This window comes from Esox lucius, chromosome 25 (assembly GCF_011004845.1).
Source record: "Esox lucius isolate fEsoLuc1 chromosome 25, fEsoLuc1.pri, whole genome shotgun sequence".
NCBI lineage: Eukaryota > Metazoa > Chordata > Actinopteri > Esociformes > Esocidae > Esox > Esox lucius.
This window is the reverse complement of record NC_047593.1, coordinates 13,473,956-13,492,630: the sequence shown is the minus strand read 5'-3', so window position 1 is coordinate 13,492,630 and position 18,675 is coordinate 13,473,956. Positions and strand designations below refer to the sequence as shown.

Genomic DNA, 18,675 nt, shown 5'->3' with positions numbered 1-18,675 from the left:
CAGCCAGGTTTCGAGGGGCGTGATGTGGCTGTGTCCTCGTCTAAGCCAACATTCTCACTCAGTGATTGTTTAGCCTTCACCGGTGGTTTTGCTGGCTGAGGAATTTCAGGGCTTTAGTAATTTTTTGGTTATGTCTGGTCTCAATCTCTCAATCCTCCCACTCCCAAAGTACTTTATTCCCCTCTAAAATCATACAGTTATTTGTGGTAAAAGCCATCAATGACTTGTGGTTTTATGGATAGCGCTGTTATTTTATTTTTTAAGTACCTACTCTTTTAATAGAAGAAAAGGCTTCCATCGCATAACTTAAATATTGTTTCGTCTGAAGGTGAAATGTAATAGCGTTCCTTTGGGAAGTCATTTTCTCATTCCTTTCAGATTATTTATCATTGTAGTTGCTCATCAGCGTTAGAATACCGTGGTTCCACATTCCATCTGTTGTCTGTTCCACTTCCTGTCGATCATGGTGGGCCTTCTTGGCGTCTGACTGGCCATTTTGTCACAGCGCTCTAATGATCGGTGCTGAGGCTGGCACTTTTTAAATGACACTCCTCCGCTCGATACTGCCCTGCAGTGTCTCTCCTCTCCCCTCCCTCGCTCCCTTTCCCTCTCCCCTTCTCACTCAACGGCAGAGCTCAAAGCAGTTTCTCCCACACACACACACACACACACACACACACACTCTCTCTAATGCAATATAATTGAATGGCATAAATGACTAGTCATTGTTGCCAAGGCAATGTGTGACAAATAGAAATTTCCTTTAAACATCAGCTAGAAACGACAAGAATTGTAGATCCATGAATACAAGAAAAAAAAAAATACACGTGTGTGTGTGTGTATTTTATTTTGCACATATATGCACATACATTTTATACACATTTAGGGCAGCAGGTAGCTTAGAAGCTAGAGTATTTAATATGTGGTGTCTAATGTTGATTACTCGTAAAATATATGGAATATATGGTTTCCAACTTAAGCGAAAGCTAATATGTTAGAGAGCTTGTCCAATTTTCTCTGACCTTCAACCTCACTGTGCCAGTTGTCCATGTATGTGGACTTGCTCGTCACTGCCAGATGTACATGTTGCCCTTGGGGACAGTTTGTTGGCAGTAAGGTCAATCTCGTGTCTTCGGGCCCGTTTTGTCAAGGGCCCTTCCTCTGTCTTTGTATGAGACGTTCTCTGATTGGGCGAGGGGTGAGACAGACCCGGAATTTTTGTAGCCTCATTCTGTGGGCTGCAGAAAAGGAAGTCTTCCCAGGTTTGCCAAGAATGCACGGTTAGTGACATTTAGGATGTTTTGGATGTATTTATGGGGGTGTTTTATTCATTTCTGTGTGTTTTGGGTCTTCCAGTGGGCCCCATATTAAACCACTATACAGAAGCATTGGCTAGATAATGAAGGCAAATAATTGAAGTGATAATTTGTTAGGTGCGGAACGTTTGTCTGTATTCATTGTTGAGTAGTTCTGCTGACATTGCTTGCTCTACGTTTTGATGGCGACATTCAACCACTCTGGTGTACTGATGCCAAGACCAAGGTAGCTGTAATTTGTATAATTCCTCCAACTGATTGAAAAATAATGAAATAAATATTAAAAAGTGTAGGTCTCAAGTTGCTGCTATGGGTCACCCTTGCCAATGTATGGAAGATATTATTTTTTGGTAAATTTTAACACAGTGTATAACTGTTGTTTTAATAATGTTTATGAATATTTTTTATTCCACTTCTGATGAGCTTAAGGAAGTCAACAAGACAGACAGATGTTTTTTGAAGGGTGTATAGTGTGTACACTTTTTCAGCTGGGTTATGCTTTATCATGGACTTGAAATACTGTAGATCTTTTTGCGTGTATTCATTATGCTGCAGAAAATGTTCCTATAATTATTGATCAATCACATACCACACTCAAAATGTTCTATTTTGAATTTGGGAGTTTTTAAGCCTTTATGTACTCTGTTGAATATCTGTTGAGTCGCACACTCTCGGTCTCTCTTTGAATTTAATTACATTATGCTTCTTTAGTATAGCGAAAAGTTACATTCACCAAGCAAATTAAACAATTTAAAAGTGAAATACAAAAGGATAAATTCACACACAAAAAAGTAAACTGACACACACACACGTTTGAAAAGGAAAGACACTTTTATATTATTAGCTATGTACAATGGCAATGTGCAGATAGTTGAGGGATGAATGGCAAAGAAACAATAAACACGATATGTTTACAGTGTTGTTTGTGCTTCACTGGTTGGACTTTTCTCTGGGCAGTGGGTTACTCTGTGGTTGCACATTGCAGTATTTTGCCTAACAGAGTTTAAGCACGAGTTCATCAACATTTGATTTGTTAAATTCTTTGTGGGTCTGTATGATCTGAGGGAAGTGCGTGTCTCTAGTGTGGTCACACATTTGGCAGGAGGTGAGGAAGTGTAGCTCTGTTTCGGCTTCATTTTGCGGGCATTGTGCACAGAGCCTGTCTGCCCTCGAGAGACAGGTTTGCCTGTGGTGTAATCTTTCAGTAGTGAGGCTGTTCTTGAAGACTCACATTCACAGCTTTTCTTAATTTTGGGTAATTCACAGTGGTGTGATTCTGCGAGGTAACATTTAACTAGCAATTATTTTATTTTTATTCTAATTTGCCCCTGTCCTAGTTCTGTGATCCCATTGGCTATCGCTATTATTGCAACAAATCCAAAGCAGGTGCGGGAGAGTAAAAGATTCCTGCAGTGCACAAGCTATTCTGTTTTTTTTTTTTTTTTTTTTTACACTGCTCTATCAACCAAAACGATTATGCCTGCTCACATATTCTGGTGGTGAAGCCACTCCCTGGCAAACAACTATGAATGAGCTCGCAGGCACCTAAACTACCACAAGTCGTCACCCTAGCGACCTTGGTGAGACTGAAGTGCATCTCGTGTGTTTGCAGAATTTGGCATGCAGAGCCTCAGTTGGGTGTTTCTCCCGGTCTGTGAGTTATTGGCTGATAAGTGGACTTCCGAACGTATAACATTTAGCATGCGTTCTAGAATGATCAGAAATAGTGAGCACTTGCTAATTCATGTATTCTTATGCATTCAAAGGTATTTTCATTAATTTGTCTCCCTGTTGTTGGAACTAATCTGCAAACGGGTACTTTTCAGAAAATTGAAAGAATGCAATAGTTTCCCAGGCAATTGTCAAACTTCAGAAGCTACACTCAATACAACAAAAATATAAAAATCTGCCCTAGAGTAAGGAAAATGTGTTTATTCTCAATATCATTCCAAACATTTCGTTACAAGGTTTTCATCAGATAACAATGATTTCTGAATGTATTTAGAATACATTGAATAAAGAAATTCGTACAGGAAATATGTAGGTAAATTAACAAAAAAGGCTTTGAATAAATGTAATCTTCGCCTGTCAGCTTGATCTTCTTCTCAATAAAAAAAATGGTGAATTTAATCTTTAATACAGTGAAAATTCTTTTACTCAACATTTATTGGCACCCTAGTATTTACTACTTTGTGCATCCACCGGCCTCCAGATAACACCTTTGAGTCGTGTTCGATAACTCAATGTGAGGAGATGGGAGAACTCATAGGAGGTGATTTGAGACCATTCCTGTATACAGAAACTCTCCAGATCCTTCAGAGTCATTGGATCTCCCTTATGGGCTCTCTGGGCCCGCTCACCTCAACAGGCTACCAATGGGATTTAGGTTAGTGGAAAGGGATGGCCAATAGCAAAAGCTTGATTCATTGCTCATTGAACCATTTTCTTGTGGATTTAGACCAGTGCTTTAGATCATTGTCCTGCTGGAAGATCCAGTGAGGACACAGTTTTAACCTCCTGACTGGGGCCGATGGGTTTGGGCCTTATTTCTCCTGGTACGTGGAGCCCATGTTGCCTAACCCCCTGCAAGGATCCCAGGGCTTTTGGAAGTTAAACAGCCCTGGCTGTTGTTCTGTAGTTATTTTCATTTGACTGGAGACTCTAATGGCTTATGTTAATCTTTAATAGCTAATTGTAAGTTCTTGTCCATTATTATAGGGCTGAAAAGGATCGCTAGCTCTGTGCTGTTTGTTTAGTGTTTTCCCCAGAAGTGAGATCTCTCTCTTTCTCTGTCTCTCTGGTCTCTCTGTTTCCCTCCCTCCCTCCCTCCCTCTGTCTCTGCCCCCTCTCTACTGTACTCCAATCTGCCTTCAGGTCTCCATCACTCTCACAGCCCTCTCCAGATAAAAGACCCCTGTCCTCTCTGAAACACACACACACACACACACACCGACTGACTAGTTGGAGTTCTTACTGCTGATAACAAGGCTCTGCCCCATTCATCACCGTTTTCTCCTTTCACTCTCTCGCTCTCTCCTTTCTCTCCTTATTTGTCCTAGTGCGTTTCTACCCTCATTTATCTCTCCATCTGCTCCTTCGCTTCTTTTGTCCGGCCGCCCTTGTTATCTCTCTTTTAATCTGCTTCGTTCACTCAAAAGTGTGTGTGTGTGTGTGTGTGTCTATAAATATGTGTGTGTCTATGCCAATTTTTTAAATGCCTGACAATGAGTGCTCACTGAGTCCTCCGTGGCCATCGACGTTGCGGACGGTGGAGGCCACAGACGGACTCCCATTTAGGCTGGCCGTTCCCGTTAACCCCCTGCCCCGTCTGAATCCAGTCACCTCAGGAAGGAGATCACAAAATGGCCGTCACCCACCAACAGTCAGTGTTCTGGACGTGTTCCTGCCCCCCCCCCCCGTCGCTCCCTGGCGGTCTTTTACCTCTTTTCTTTTGTTGCCGTCTTTGCTCCCCTCCTTATCCCTCTGTACCGCACCTCCCTCACAAATACGGTACACGCACGTAGACGGTACACGCAGCGCGGCGTAAAACTTTGGGATGTTTTTCCTTCAAAGTTAAACCCTGGGCCGAGCTGCCGTTAAAAAAAACAGCGGTGGCAAAAATCTGGCAGTGGCAGCTCTTAACTGGATTGCGGTAATTATTCATTGAGAGGGTGATGCCTTCCAGGGGTTGAAGATTGATTATGTTTGATATGTGATTTGGTGTAATCTGTCTCCGACTGGGGCCTGTCCAAATTGGCACGAGTGATAAAGAAAGGGAAAAGTTATTTTTTTAAGAGAGGGGAAAGACAAGAGCGAAGGAGTGAGTCTAGGTGGGGATGTGTGGGGAGAAAACGGCAGAGCGTGAAAGAGAAGAGAAAGTGGACAAGGGATGAATAGGGAGAGATGGAAACCAAGGAAGAGGGAGAGCGAGAGAAAGAAAGAAGGGAGAGATTGGCACGTCTCGTCTCTCTTGTGGCGCCTTCGGTCTCCCCCCCACCGTATACACTTCATTCACCTACAAAACAACAACAAAAGGCGGCCATTTTGTTTAGCCTTTAGCAGAGACTTACCTAAACGAAGAGATTACCCTCAGCTAGCATTTCATTATTGGCCATTTACATACCAAATATTATCTTTAACGACATTCCAAGGCTTGTTTTAGGCGGTTCTCGAATTGTTAGCCAGACCGAAGACCTCAAAAGTCTCTTTCCCAGAAAAGTGTGTCTCTCCCACAGATACACAACAAGCGTAAGCATGGCAGAGCTTAAAAGGCCTTGATTAGGTCCATGAATCACACAGGTTGGGGAGATGTAAACGCGTGACATACTCTCTGTGCCCATGAACACCCGGGAGACCCTGCTTTGTGTTAATTAGAGAATTCTCCACTGCAATTAGCAAGCCTTTCCACAGCACGCGCACACACACACACACACACACACACCCAAGCACTGACTCACGCATGGACAGACAGATGTGTGTGCGCGCACACGCGCGCACACACACAAACACACACTGTATTTCATGGAGTGAGCCCTTACTGTGTATGATCCACGCTCTGTTTACAAGTGTCAGGCCAAGTGTCAAATGAGACAGAACTTTCAAAGCCACACACACACACACGTAATGATACACACAGGCGCCAACACAGCTACGGGCACAAACAAGCAAAATCCGGTTTAACACAAGTCGCAGACATACAGTCTCACATGAACCCTACCCGGAACCAGAATCCCTGGAAACACTGTGAGCGCTCGGAGAGACGGCCCAGAAACACGGTTGACAATGGCAACCGCATGCATGTAGATGCGCCGGTCTGAGGAGCCGTCCCCTGTGGGACTCGGGCCGAACATGGTGGCCAAATGGCCCAACGGCCTCACTTCCCTGTCAGACGAATTAAAGCCTGGCGCTCCGTGTGCTCCGGCCCGGTCTGGAGGAAATCAAGGCCACGAGGACCTTAAGTGAGTGAAACCCCAGCTCGGCACACCCTAGCCATGGAGATGGAGCCGAGCGAGGGCCCCCCCCCCCGGAGCTCCAGCTTGGCACAGGCCGTACCTCGTCATTTTCACCCCACGCACCATCCCTCTCCACAGTGCCTGTCATCTCCGTGGCCTAGCAGCTCAGCCAGTCCTCCTCCCCCGTATTGACTTATTTATTGGGCTGGATGACAGGGCCACTCACGGTCAAAACCCTCCCCCGACCCTCCTGCACCACACCGCCGACGTCCTCCGACCGCCGTCTTCAAAAAAAGAAAATGTTAAGAGCCCCGGGCTCTTCAATTTGACGACTTTGACGCGAGTTAGCGCTAGGTCGAGATGTCGGGTGCATTCAGGGGGCTAAGCGCTCTAATGGGTTTACCCAGGATGCATGGCTGGGCCGTCTCGTGTGTGTCAGGCCCACTGAAAGTGTCCCTTAATAATTCAGGCTCCTCGTCATCGTCCCTCTCTCCCTTCCGTTCCTCCGCTGTCCCTCGCTCCCTCTCCGCGGGCCGGCGGGGAGGCGACGTGGTAGCAGAGGAGGAGATGAAGAGTGGGGACAGAGGAGAAAGAGAGGGAGGGATGAATGAAAGTATTAAGGTTAGGTACTCATTGACAGAGGTTAAAGGACGGGTTAAGGTTAGGTACTCATTGACAGAGGTTAAAGGACGGGTTAAGGTTAGGTACTCATTGACAGAGGTTAAAGTACGGGTTAAGGTTAGGTACTCATTGACAGAGGTTAAAGGATGGGTTAAGGTTAGGGACTCATTGACAGAGGTTAAAGGACGGGTTAAGGTTAGGTACTCATTGACAGTGGTTAAAGGACGGGTTAAGGTTAGGTACTCATTGACAGAGGTTAAAGGACGGGTTAAGGTTAGGTACTCATTGACAGAGGTTAAAGGACGGGTTAAGGTTAGGTACTCATTGACAGAGGTTAAAGTACGGGTTAAGGTTAGGTACTCATTGACAGAGGTTAAAGTACGGGTTAAGACTAGGGCTTAAAACAAACTAACTTGAAAGGGACAGCTCATAATATGCATCCCCTAAGGTGTTGCAGCACATATTCAAAATCTATCCACTTGAGCCCTCAATCTTCGGAGACAAAGTCGTTACTATTAGCGAAGTGTCTGGCTATTTAAATGTAGTGGCGCTCACCACTGCCCCTAGTGTTCAGTTTCGGTCACCTGGCTATGTAGACGTCACCTAGCTATGTAGACATCTAGAGATCCGATGTGATCTCGCTCCAAAATCCAGCTCTGCTTCCTCTCTATCATCAGCCATTAGTCATGTTGTCATCGGTCAGGTATCGACTGGATGCAAAGCGTCACACGGATCCAAACAAACACAGCTGGTCCCTGCCTGACAGATGTGGACGGTCCGTCCATCGGAACCTCCCCTCTGTCCTCGGGGTGGGTGCTGTCACTGTTCCTCAGCATAATTGGTTCTTGTTCCGCATCAAACGCCTTTTAAGGGGCAGAGAACCGGAGAACGACTGCATGCCAGACCCGTGGTTGTGTATTTAATAATCAAATAATGGAACTTGGCTCGGTGTAAGAATGTGTGTTTTAATGCGAGAGCTTTCAACAGTGAGTCCTTATGCCAGTGCTCTCCACCGGGCCGATCCTTCAGTGTGTTTCAATATGACTTGATGTTCACTGTAATTGAATCCCGATGGCGGAATAATAATAATAATAATATATATATTTTTTTCCCTCTCTCTTTCGATTCTTCCGTCGTGGCCGTGAAGCCAATTTCTTGCCCCCCGTCACGGGATGGTTTTCAATTAGGATGGAAGAGAGGGCAACCACAAGCTTTGTACTGGTGCAAAGCCTCTTGTCGTTTGCGGGGGGGGGGGGGGGGGGGAATAAGACGTTAATAATTGTATTGGTGTATGTGGGTTTAGTCCTAACATCAATTCCGTTTGATTCTGTTTATTAGTCGTCGTAGTTGGTAGTCGTTTTCCATGTCTTGCGTGCGCCATAAACGTGCCCCACCAGATAACAGAACCCACATGTTCAGATGGTGTGCAGATCTTTGGGGATTTGGACCCCGTACCAGCTTTGCTGAGGTCATAACACGTTGTTTTGATATGAGAAGCAGTTACGGACATCCTCCGTTATCTGAAAAAGAAATGGGAAATGTTTTGCTGCACATGCGATTGGGGGTGGGGGCGGGCTAGTCTCAGGCCCGTGACCTCACCAGATCTTCACCGTGCAGTCAGCAGGCCTCAATGACTCACACCCTCTCGGATTCGCTCGCAGTGACACGCCCACCTATTTTCAGTGTTGTTACCCATGCGGGGACACACAAAAAAAATATTCTCATTCAGAATTATATTCTCCCGAACCCTGAACCTAACCATGACCTATAAACCTAACCCATCTAATCTACTAACCTTTAATCCCTTTTGTAACAATTTTTTCCCCATTAGCCTAAATCTGTTGCCGTTTTCCTGGTGTGGACTGGTGAAATGTCCCCATACGATTACATATAAAAAAAATGTAATATCCTTGTGGATTTTCAGTCCTCAAGTAAATCATGAAAACACATACACACATTGGCAAAATCATGAAAACACATACACACATTGGCAAAATCATGAAAACACATACACACATTGGCAAAATCATGAAAACACATACACACATTGGCAAAATCATGAAAACACATACACACATTTGCAAACGGTGGTCAGAATGAATGCTCGTTCATTGGTCCAGACTCTGATAACTCTACTCCCAATCTTATTTGTCAGTGCCCATGAGGAAAAAAACATTGTGACTTTAGGGGTCCCCCTCCCCCGTGCCCTTTTTTTGTAATGGAGTGGATTGGTCCCTGTGTCCGTGACAGATAATTGACGACAGCAGTGTAAGCCAATAAACTGCCCAATCGCTTGTCAGATTGTGACACACTAAAGACCACGCTACGCAGACCGCCTTGCTCTCTGTCTGTATGGCTGTATACCTCTCTCTCTGTCTCTCTTTCTGTCTCTCTGTTTTGCAACATATGGGAGCGCTGGAAACTGTTCTTAACCTGGGAGACAAACTCAGAGCGTTGTCTTTGTCTCAGACATCCTCCGCTCAGTGGACAATACGAGGCGAGGTGAAAGTCCTTTGCTATTAGAGTTAAAGGCATATTAGTGGGGGCATTCGTTCAGGGAGAAAGAGAGGGAGAGGGCGAGAGACTCCATTCGATTCCCCTTCAGAAAATGTGGGGTTAGGAGGGCTTGGGGGAGGTGGGTGGGGGTTGAGGGGGCAGGCTGCCAGGGTTGCCACGGCAGCGTTCTGGATGGGCGGTCCAGTTCTCTCCGGAGGGGGACAGGGGGCTGTCAGGGAGGCTGGCAGGTAGAGAGATACCAGGCAGCCCTGTGACTGGACCAGGCTGCCCGGGGGAAAGACATGGCTCAGTGAGACTGAAAGAGGGGGAGTGGTGGTGGGGGGGGGCAGATATGGAGGGAGGAGATGAAGGAGAGCTGCCCAGGTAGGACGAAGGAACAGGTAAGAAGACGAGAGGAGTCTTATACATCTGGTCGCACAGCAGCCCCTAGAGCAGTGGGATGAATCTCCCCCATCCTCCCCCACTTCCTCCCCTCCTCCTCCTCCTCCTCCTCTCAATCCACCCCCCCCCCCCCCCTCCGCCTTCCCACCCGTTCTTCCTCTCTGGGGGGGAGACAGAGGGCCTGTTGTGTTAACGTGAGGCCTGCTAATTGTTGGGTGAAGGGGGGGAGGGTGGGAAGACCGTGAGGGCCAGGGCTGGGCCCGCGGGCGGCAGGATTAGCTGTAATTCAGTCACTGGAACGCTCTCAACCGCTGACGGCTGCCATGGTCAGGGCCAAGGGGCCACGGGTGTGTGTGTTTGTGTGTGTGTGTGTGTGTGCGCGTGTGCGTGCGTGCGTGTGTGTGAAAATGAGAGTGTAGGTTTTGAGGTGCTCTGGATCAATAGAGATCATAATCCCATTTGTTTCCCCCTCTCATCTCTTCTACAGTGAACTACGCAATATACTTTTCACACAGGATCCTGCATGAAAATCATACAAGACATTTCTTTAAGGGGTTTCTCTTAGCAGAATTTCTCTAAAATGAATCTTTCTGTCAAAATCGCCCGTCAGTCGTTGACATTTTTAATTGGACATGGTTTGGTATTAAAATACACAGTTTTGTATTTAAATATTAACTATTCCTAGGCCTTCCATAAATAAATGTGTCCAGAATTATTCAGATTATAAATCCTGATTATTCAATTCATGATTCCAGCAATCTTCCAACCTGGATTGCGACCGTGTTTTGGAAAGTTCATGAAATCTTTCAACCGTAGCGTAGCAATAGTACGCAAGGAGTTTACAGCCCTGCACCTTCCACTTCTCTTTCTTTATGTCTTCCTTTTTCTTTCTATTTTCTTATTTTTATCCTGCAGATGTGTATATCAGTGCCACTGACCGCCACTATCTATGACACAATACACAATACTTTCATGTCTCTCTCACCCTCTTTTTCTCTCTGTGTGTTACAAGTGGTGATTGTTCCCAGGGTCATATGTCTTGTAGCCGTGTGTATGTGTGTGTGTGTCTGTGTTTGCGTGTGTGTGTCTGTGTGTGTAACATCTGGCCACTCAAACAGTAACAGATCTATCACGCATAATCAGATTGACATGCTGCCTCTTGTCCCGAAAAGAGGCACACAAGATCAGTGTTAGCGCAAGATATTCTCTTGGTCTTTGCGTTAGCGTGTGTGTGTATACGCTGAGAATCAGGCCATTGCCTGCCACAGCCGACAGTCGTTAAAACGAGAAGCCGGGTTCGGTTTGACGCGGCCTCACCAGCGTGGCTCACCACCATGTTTTTCTAGGCCGTCCCGCCGCTGTTTACTGGGTTTCCGACACACTCACTTAAAACAACGCCCGTTGAGCTCGCTACAATGCTGTCTTTGGATTTATCGCTCCAACTGTACTCTTCCTGTGCTAACTAGTGAGGGTGTTGGAACTGGAGTAAATGGGTGCATGGGGAGGCCAGATTTCTGTGTGTTTGTGTGACTAGTTCTTTTTTAATGACATCTAGCTAGTTTTGTTCCAGGAAGAGTTCCAGTGCTGTTGGAACCACTGTGGGACGACCTGTCTCTAACCCCGCTAATTATTTGTTTCTGCTACTCTTAACGTATCGCCATTTTAGCGCCCCCCTCCCCTTTGCGCCCCTCCTGCTTCCATCTCCCTTTTTTTTTCCCCCCGCTGAAAGGGCAATTTCATTTAGTTTTGCTTCAGCCGTGACTTTCATTTTGGCAGAGAATGAAAATGGCATTATTACAAGGCGGCAAACAGGGCCATTTAATAATTGTGACTGTTGGAGCCCCCCCCAACACCCCCCCCCCCCAACCCCCCTCGTCGTTGTTTACTTGCGCTGGTTTTCTCGCTCCGTCAGAGTGGATAGAGTGGCGTGTTGTACTTAGCTCTCCATATTAAGAGCCTGGGGAAATTGGCCCCTGCAATGATTGTGTTAACACCCCTCATTTTGAGAGTGACCCACAGGACTGGTTCCAGTCTCGTCTCGTCCCGCTTCCCTGACAATTTGGCCCATTAGTTATTGGACCTCGGTAAACAAACACAAAGCTGTTAGAGGGGGAGAGAGGGGGAGACTGAGTCGGAGAGAGATATAAAGAGAGAGGGAGGTTTACATTGACTGGTGAAGTGGTAAGGAGGTATTGTCATAGTTACACATCACAATGTTGTCTTTGACCATATGTTTGAGCAATCGAATCGCAATGCATGGACACTACTAAAAAACCCAACTGTGACTCTGTATTCAACTACTTTGGATGGGGGGGGGGGGGGTATTAATATCGCAAAAATATTTAATCCCCATATTTAAACAATAGCGGCCATGTAACAGAGGGGGGTACACAGTGCCCCCCTCTGGGCCGTGCGCAACGGGCGCCATCTGGGACAGGTCAGAGGTCAAGGTGGGAAGCGTTTCCTGTCCAGCCATGACCTTCACTGATGTGGAAATTGCGCTTGGGGACCATGTCACTCATACGGCACGTAGGACATCCTGCTGAATTAGAGTCGCTCATTGGGACCCTCCGTGTTGGGACCCTCCGTGTTGGGACCCTCCGTGTTGGGACCCTCCGTGTTGGGGCCCCTGTCGCCAAGTGGCTGAATGAACCACGGTGAGACTGACTGACTGAACGGCTGAGCCTCTGTTTGTCGGGGGTTAATAGGCGGGGGACTGAGCGTATATACAGTCTGTATAAGTCCCGCGTATAAGCCCCACGTGTGGTCCCATACACCCCCTCCCCCTCGTGGTTCTCCCGAGGTTACGTGTCACCCGCCGTGGGGGGGGGGGGGGGTGGTGGGGGGTGACACGTGTCACCCGCCGGAGAACAGTCGGGGAGAATGTTGTCACGATGCCCGTCTGTCTGTCTGCCGGACGGGAATAACTACAGCTTGTTACATAGACATCACAAGACGTCCCTGTCTGTCTCTCTTTTTCTCAATCTGACTCTCTCCCTGTTTCTCCCTGTCTCTCTCTGACTTTCCCTGTTTCTCCCTGTCTCTCTCTGACTTTCCCTGTTTCTCCCTGTCTCTCTCTGTCTCTCTCTCTGACTTTCCCTGTCTCTCCCTGTCTCTCCCTGTCTCTCCCTGTCTCTCCCTGTCTCTCTCTCTGACTTTCCATTTCTCCCGTGTGTTTCTCTCTCTCTCGTACACAAAGTAGATGCACATACTCATACAACGTGCGTGCGTACGTGTACGCGACACAGCCCTACTTCCCCCTACAGCCACTGCAGTGCCACCTGTCTCTCTCTCTCCCTCCCCCTCTCCCCCTCTCCCCCTCTCTTTCCCTCTCTCCCCCTCTCTCTCCCCTTCTCTCCCCATCTCTCCCTCTCTCCCCCTCTCTCTCCCTCTCTCCCCCTCTCTCCCCCTCTCTCCCTCTCCCCCTCCCTCTCTCTTCACTTTTCCTCTAATGAGTTGCAACACTGATAACGAGCCTGATGATCTTCCATTGATTTGGCTATCACTTGCTTGTCTGGTAATTGATCCGTAGCTGAGGCTCTAGTTAATTATATGGGCTTGGACATGGCCCCCCGCTCCGAGGGGAATCTCAAGTCCTGCAGAATAATAGTTTTAATAAAGGAGTCTATTACCACCCGTCTGACACCCTCTGTCTCCTTTATCCTCTCTCTTTCCTCCTTTCTTTCTTCTTTCTTTTCTTTTTTTTTTCTCGTGCCCTCCTACTTCTCCTGTCTCTTTTTTCTCCATGACCAGTGCCATTATAAGAGAGAGAGAGAGAGATGCAGTGGGGTGGGGGGGTATTGGCAGAGGTCTCTCCATCCTCCCACAAACAGCCATTAATGTTTCAGGTCCAGAGCTGAGCCACCAGGTTGACTTGAAACACTGAGTGCCACTCGAAAAACCAAGAGACCAGCACATTTGCGCGGGGGGGGGGGGGGGGTGCATGTGTATGCGGTTGTGTGGGAGAGAGAACCAGAGAGATGGTGTGTGTGTGTGTGTGACACAGAAAGACAAACAGGAGATGTACTGAGAGCTGAATAAAAGGAGGGTTGGCCATTGAATTGTCACTTAGTATAATTAGTCTGACCCTCCAGAGCCGTACATACTTCCATTACCTTTTCACGGGCTGGCTGAAAGCAGGGCAGGACGCGCTCATGGAGGGACACCCACTCCCTCTGTGGCTTCAGTTGATGCCTTTATGCGTCAGGACAACGCAGACAGGGAGATGAAGAGGGGGAGTATGGGAAATAGAGAGAAGGAAATACAAATACAAATGAGAAGATGAAAGGGGGAGGGAGGGAGGGAGGGAGGGAAAGGGAGACGGGGGGGGGGGGAGAAAGAGGAGAGAGACCGAAAGAGAAACGCACCCCAATATGCCACATGAAGGTGGAAGACATAAAAGGTACACATTTTAAGTTCCCCTAAAAACATAATCTCTCCCCTTCCTGTTCTGCTGCTCCTAAATTCTCCATTGTACCAATTGGAGGTAAATGCTACAATGCTAATCTGTGGTAAAGGTTACCCCAGAGCTGTCATTAGCACAGTACAGATGCTTTTAACAGACAGACATCCGCCATCTCCTACAATTTGCCACAAAATCTGAAGTGGCTTTATACATCAGAAGTCTTTTAATGCAGCGGAGGGAAGGAGTCCATTCCTCCCTCTCTCTTCTTTACTCTCTCTCTCTTTTTCCCTCGCTTCTGAAAGATCACAGTGACATCTCCCTGGCCGCCACGGTCGGATCACAGTGTGTCATTTTGTCTCTGATGATGACGGGCTGATAAAAGACGAGAGGAAGATGGAGGAATTATACTGGGTGGAAATGTCTGTACATTGTTCTAGTGCTTTCTCTCTTTTTCTTTCTTTCTGTTTCTCTCTCTTTCTCTTACTGTTTCTTTCTATCTCACTTTCTCTCTCTCTCTCTCCATCCATTTCTGGGTCTGTGCTGCGTTGGGGACCAATTTGGCTACAATGGAGCCTCTTCCTCATTTTTTTCTTAATTAAAATCTGAAAGCATCCACACGGGGTGTGTGTGTGTGTGTGTGTGTGTGCATACGCCTCCATAGTTCCATTAGTCTTATAGAAAGAAGGAAAAAACAGACAAAGGCACACGACTTGTCAGGATGCTCTGACGTCTGTGTGTGTGACAACATCATTCTGGACATTTTCACAAACATTACTGTGCGTCAGCCCGCTGATAAATCAGAGTTTTTCTTAATATATAAAAAAAAAATTGAAAATCAAAAAGAAACAAACTGTTTCATACAGTTGAATTTATTGTGTTGTTTGTATTAACAAAGCAAAAGTGTGTGCTTGAGTTTTTGTGTGTGTGTGTGTGCGTGTGCGTGTGTGTGTGTGTGTCGCGGTAAGCGGCAGAGGTCCCATAGGAGAACTGGATGCTCTGATATGTGCCGGGCGCTCGCAGCACAAACAGTAATGACATCGCGCTTACACTCCCACACACACACACACACACACATTCTTGCTCCCCGGCTCCCCCCAGTAGAGAGGGGAGGGGTGTGTGGTGTGTGTGTGTGTGTGTGGGAGTGTAAGCACGATGTCATTGAGTGTCTCAGAGAGGATTGCTGCAGTTGGCTCAGTTGAGGCTGTGCTGGTCCAGACACACACACACATACACACTACACACATACATGCACACAGGCACACACACACTCACCGGCACCTCTCACATGCGCTCACATACACGCTCACACACTCTCAGACGCAGCCACCTAGTCACAAAGCTGCTGCGGAGCGCAGAGGACTTAGAGACGGACGGAGAGTGGGGACAGGCAGCGCCGGCACAGGGAGAGTGTGGGCTAGAGAGCGGAGGAGAGAGTAAAAGAGGGGGCAGCGGACAGGGAGGGGTGGATAGCTGGTGGCACACTTCAGCACCTGATGTTCACGTCGGGATAAAAAAAAGAAGACAATTCATGGTAAGAGGAGTCCTTCTGTTGTGTTTTTCTTGGTAGACCGACGTGACTGAAACTTTTTGTTTTTGTTTTATCACATTTAGAATGTTTCACACTTAAAAAAAAGTAATATATTATCCATGAGGGATTTTGTGGTAGTCTGAGGCGTTTAAGAGATATACTTGTTTTTTTTTCCTAATTCATTTTAGGAGTACAAATGTTTTTGTTTGATTTAGAATTTAAATATGGTTCTTTGTTTCTGCTTTCTTTCTTCTTTGTGTGCGTGTCAATGCATGTATTGTGTATTTTTAAATTCAGTGAGTTTGTGTGTTTATAAGTGTTTCTGTGAGTTTTGATTGTGTGTTTGGGCTTTTGAATGAGTGTATAGGATTGCCAAGGTTATGCCTGGGTAACTTAGTTTGGCAAGTGATTTTTGGTTTAACATGCAGATCTTCCTGTTTATATATAAGTTTGTGTGTGTGTGTTGCGCTTTGCGTGTTTTGCATGCCTGTGTATGCTCAGGTGTTCAGCTGAAGCCTGTACAAAGTGACTGTCTGATTGTTAAAAGGAACGCTGACAAAAAAACCAGACACCCCATCTCCTACACAACATTGTTTCCGTCTCCTCATTCACAACCCCCCACTCCTGTACTCCGTTCTTACCTTTGGCGTTCTACTCATCCTGCCCTCTCCCTCTAGAAGAAAGGAGATACACAGCTCTCTCCTTCAGAATTAACTCCGTACACACACGCTCACACACTCCTCAGCGACCGGCCGCCAAGAAACCCTTTCACACTCCCCCTTACTACTCCCTCTGCTTGAGAAGAAGGGAAGAAAAAAAAAAAAAAACAAGACAGCCCGACCCCACCTTCACTGACTTTTCATTCCCTCCCTCCTTCCCTCCCTCCCTCCCTCCCTCCCTCTCTCTCTAGTCCGAGGAGGCACAGTTGGATGTGAGAGGCAGTGACGCTCAGAGCAGCAGCCAAGCGCCCAGAGACCCAGAAAGCGAGAGGGCACCAGAGTCCACCTCGAGAGGTACCGCCAAGACCCCGACCGGCGACGACGGCGCCGGCGACAACGACGACAGCGGCTCCAGCCTCGCCACCATCCCCAGCAGTAGCGGTACCGGTGGCTCCGGTGCTACCATAGGTGTTAGCGTCGTTAGCCGCAGCGCTAAGGTAGCCGAGGGGAGCTCCATGCAGTTCAGCACCAGACCTCCTAGTGCTGAGCCTGGCTTCATGGGGACATGGCAAAAGCAGAGCACTGAGCAGACCAACCTCCTCTTCAGAATGACCCAGCAGGTGAGTCTCAATCTCCTCTCCCTCATCCATCCATCCATCCATCCCTTTTATTTTTTTTATTTTTTTTTACTTCCAACAGTGATCTCGGATTTGTGCGTGAGTCTGTGTGTTTGTTTGGAAATTCTTGGTGCTGCTCGTGTGTGTGTGTGTGTGTGTGTGTCTGTTCGTGTGAGTTTGTGTGTGTGGGGAGGTGGGGTGGGGGGTGAGAGATTGTTGTGGTAATGTTTTTGTTTTTCACGGAGGTGTTAGTGTTGATTCCCATGGTCATTTACTAGTTTTAGAAATGTTCTGTCTCAAATTGTTTTGTTTCATTTGCCTTGGCATTTATTTAGAATACTTTGTAAAATAGTAATCATGTAATCCCTTTTTAGTCTGGTGTGTGTGTGTGTGTGTGTGTGTGTGTGTGTGTGTGTGTGTGTGTGTGTGTGTGAGGATGCATGTGCATGCATGAGGGAGAGAGTATAAGAGAAAGATGGATTGTGAGTAAATGTGCACCTGATATTCTGCGCTCTTTCCTTTTACCTGCAAAAAGGATCAAATTTAGCCAGGCCTTTATTTCATTCCATATTATTTCAGTCAAAAGGTATATCATTTTAAAGTTTACAAAAAGGAATGTAACTCGTGCATTATTTCGCTTATTTTGCTTAATTGACTACATGTGGTGCGATCAGGGAGCCTCGAACAAGGCTTAGAGACGGAGAGAGGAGCCGTGAATATATAGAGCCTGGGAGTGATAGCGGATACCCATGACTGAAGGAAGTTTACATTTCCTCCGACATCTCTCGCCTCTTATGCTATTGTTTATAGTCTTGGGTTTTATGTCTTTGGATTTTTGAGAAGCATAAAAACTAGATCGACGAGATATTTTAAAGGGAGGGGGCGTGAGGGCGTTATGTGGTTTCCTTGGTGATGTAGGCTAAAGTGCGTTGAGGTAAACGAGTAGAAGGACATGAAGAGGAGGGAGGGAGTGAGGTGGAAAAGGGGGATAGTTTATTTGTAATTAATCATATTGGGTGTCTCGGTACCATGCACACGCTGTTACGCACGAAGGCCGTGGCAGGCAGACCTCCTTGCCCAATCGTGAGCCTCCGCACTTTTGAATAAAAAAAAACTTATTTGTGCTTCTTTTTTGATGTAGGCCTACAGTCGTGGCTACTATTTTTATCACAGATTTTGTCCATATGAAGAATATATTTTTGCGTGACCTATTGCGTCTTGCAATTCAAAAGAACTAGCCCATGCTTTGTTATAATCGATTTACCATATTGCGGATTTTTCCGTAACTGTGCGTTATTGTACCGAAACGTGTGACATTTTTGGCTCTTGTTCAGTGAATTTATTGACAGCTTTCGCTTTATTTCACCTTTCTTTAGACGTATGATGTCTGTGTGGAACATTGTCAGTGGCTGTTCATTTTTCATGCACATCTGCACAGCATGCACTATCTCACTTTCGACATATGTTTTCCGTTGTGTAGCCTACATTTATAATAAACTACGGCAAACCTATTGACAGATTGATTAGAATAACGACACCATTTTGAAAAAAAATGCCCCTGCTTGGTTTTCATCCGTCCTCACGCGGCTTCTGCGTGCAGGTGTATGGGCCCGGCGTTTATCCAGCAGCAGCAGGGATCTGCTGGGACGCACGTTCGCAATCCCCTTTTAACAAATCCG

At 46.6% G+C, this 18,675-nt stretch overlaps 1 protein-coding gene across 4 annotated transcripts in view; it reads left to right on the top strand.

Annotated features, from left to right (window-relative positions):
- bnc2 (basonuclin 2) overlaps positions 1-18,675 on the top strand; it is a 163,556-nt gene that overhangs the window by 45,552 nt on the left and 99,329 nt on the right. For 3 of the 4 annotated variants that reach the window (XM_029118178.2, XM_029118177.2, XM_029118181.2), the window contains exons 1-2: positions 15,267-15,723; positions 16,631-16,999. In XM_029118178.2, the coding sequence (XP_028974011.2) occupies positions 15,439-15,723; positions 16,631-16,999 (654 nt within the window). In that variant the 5' untranslated portion in view covers positions 15,267-15,438. Of the gene's footprint in view, positions 1-15,266; positions 15,724-16,630; positions 17,000-18,675 lie in introns of those variants that run through there. The other variant, XM_029118179.2, reaches the window with a different exon arrangement.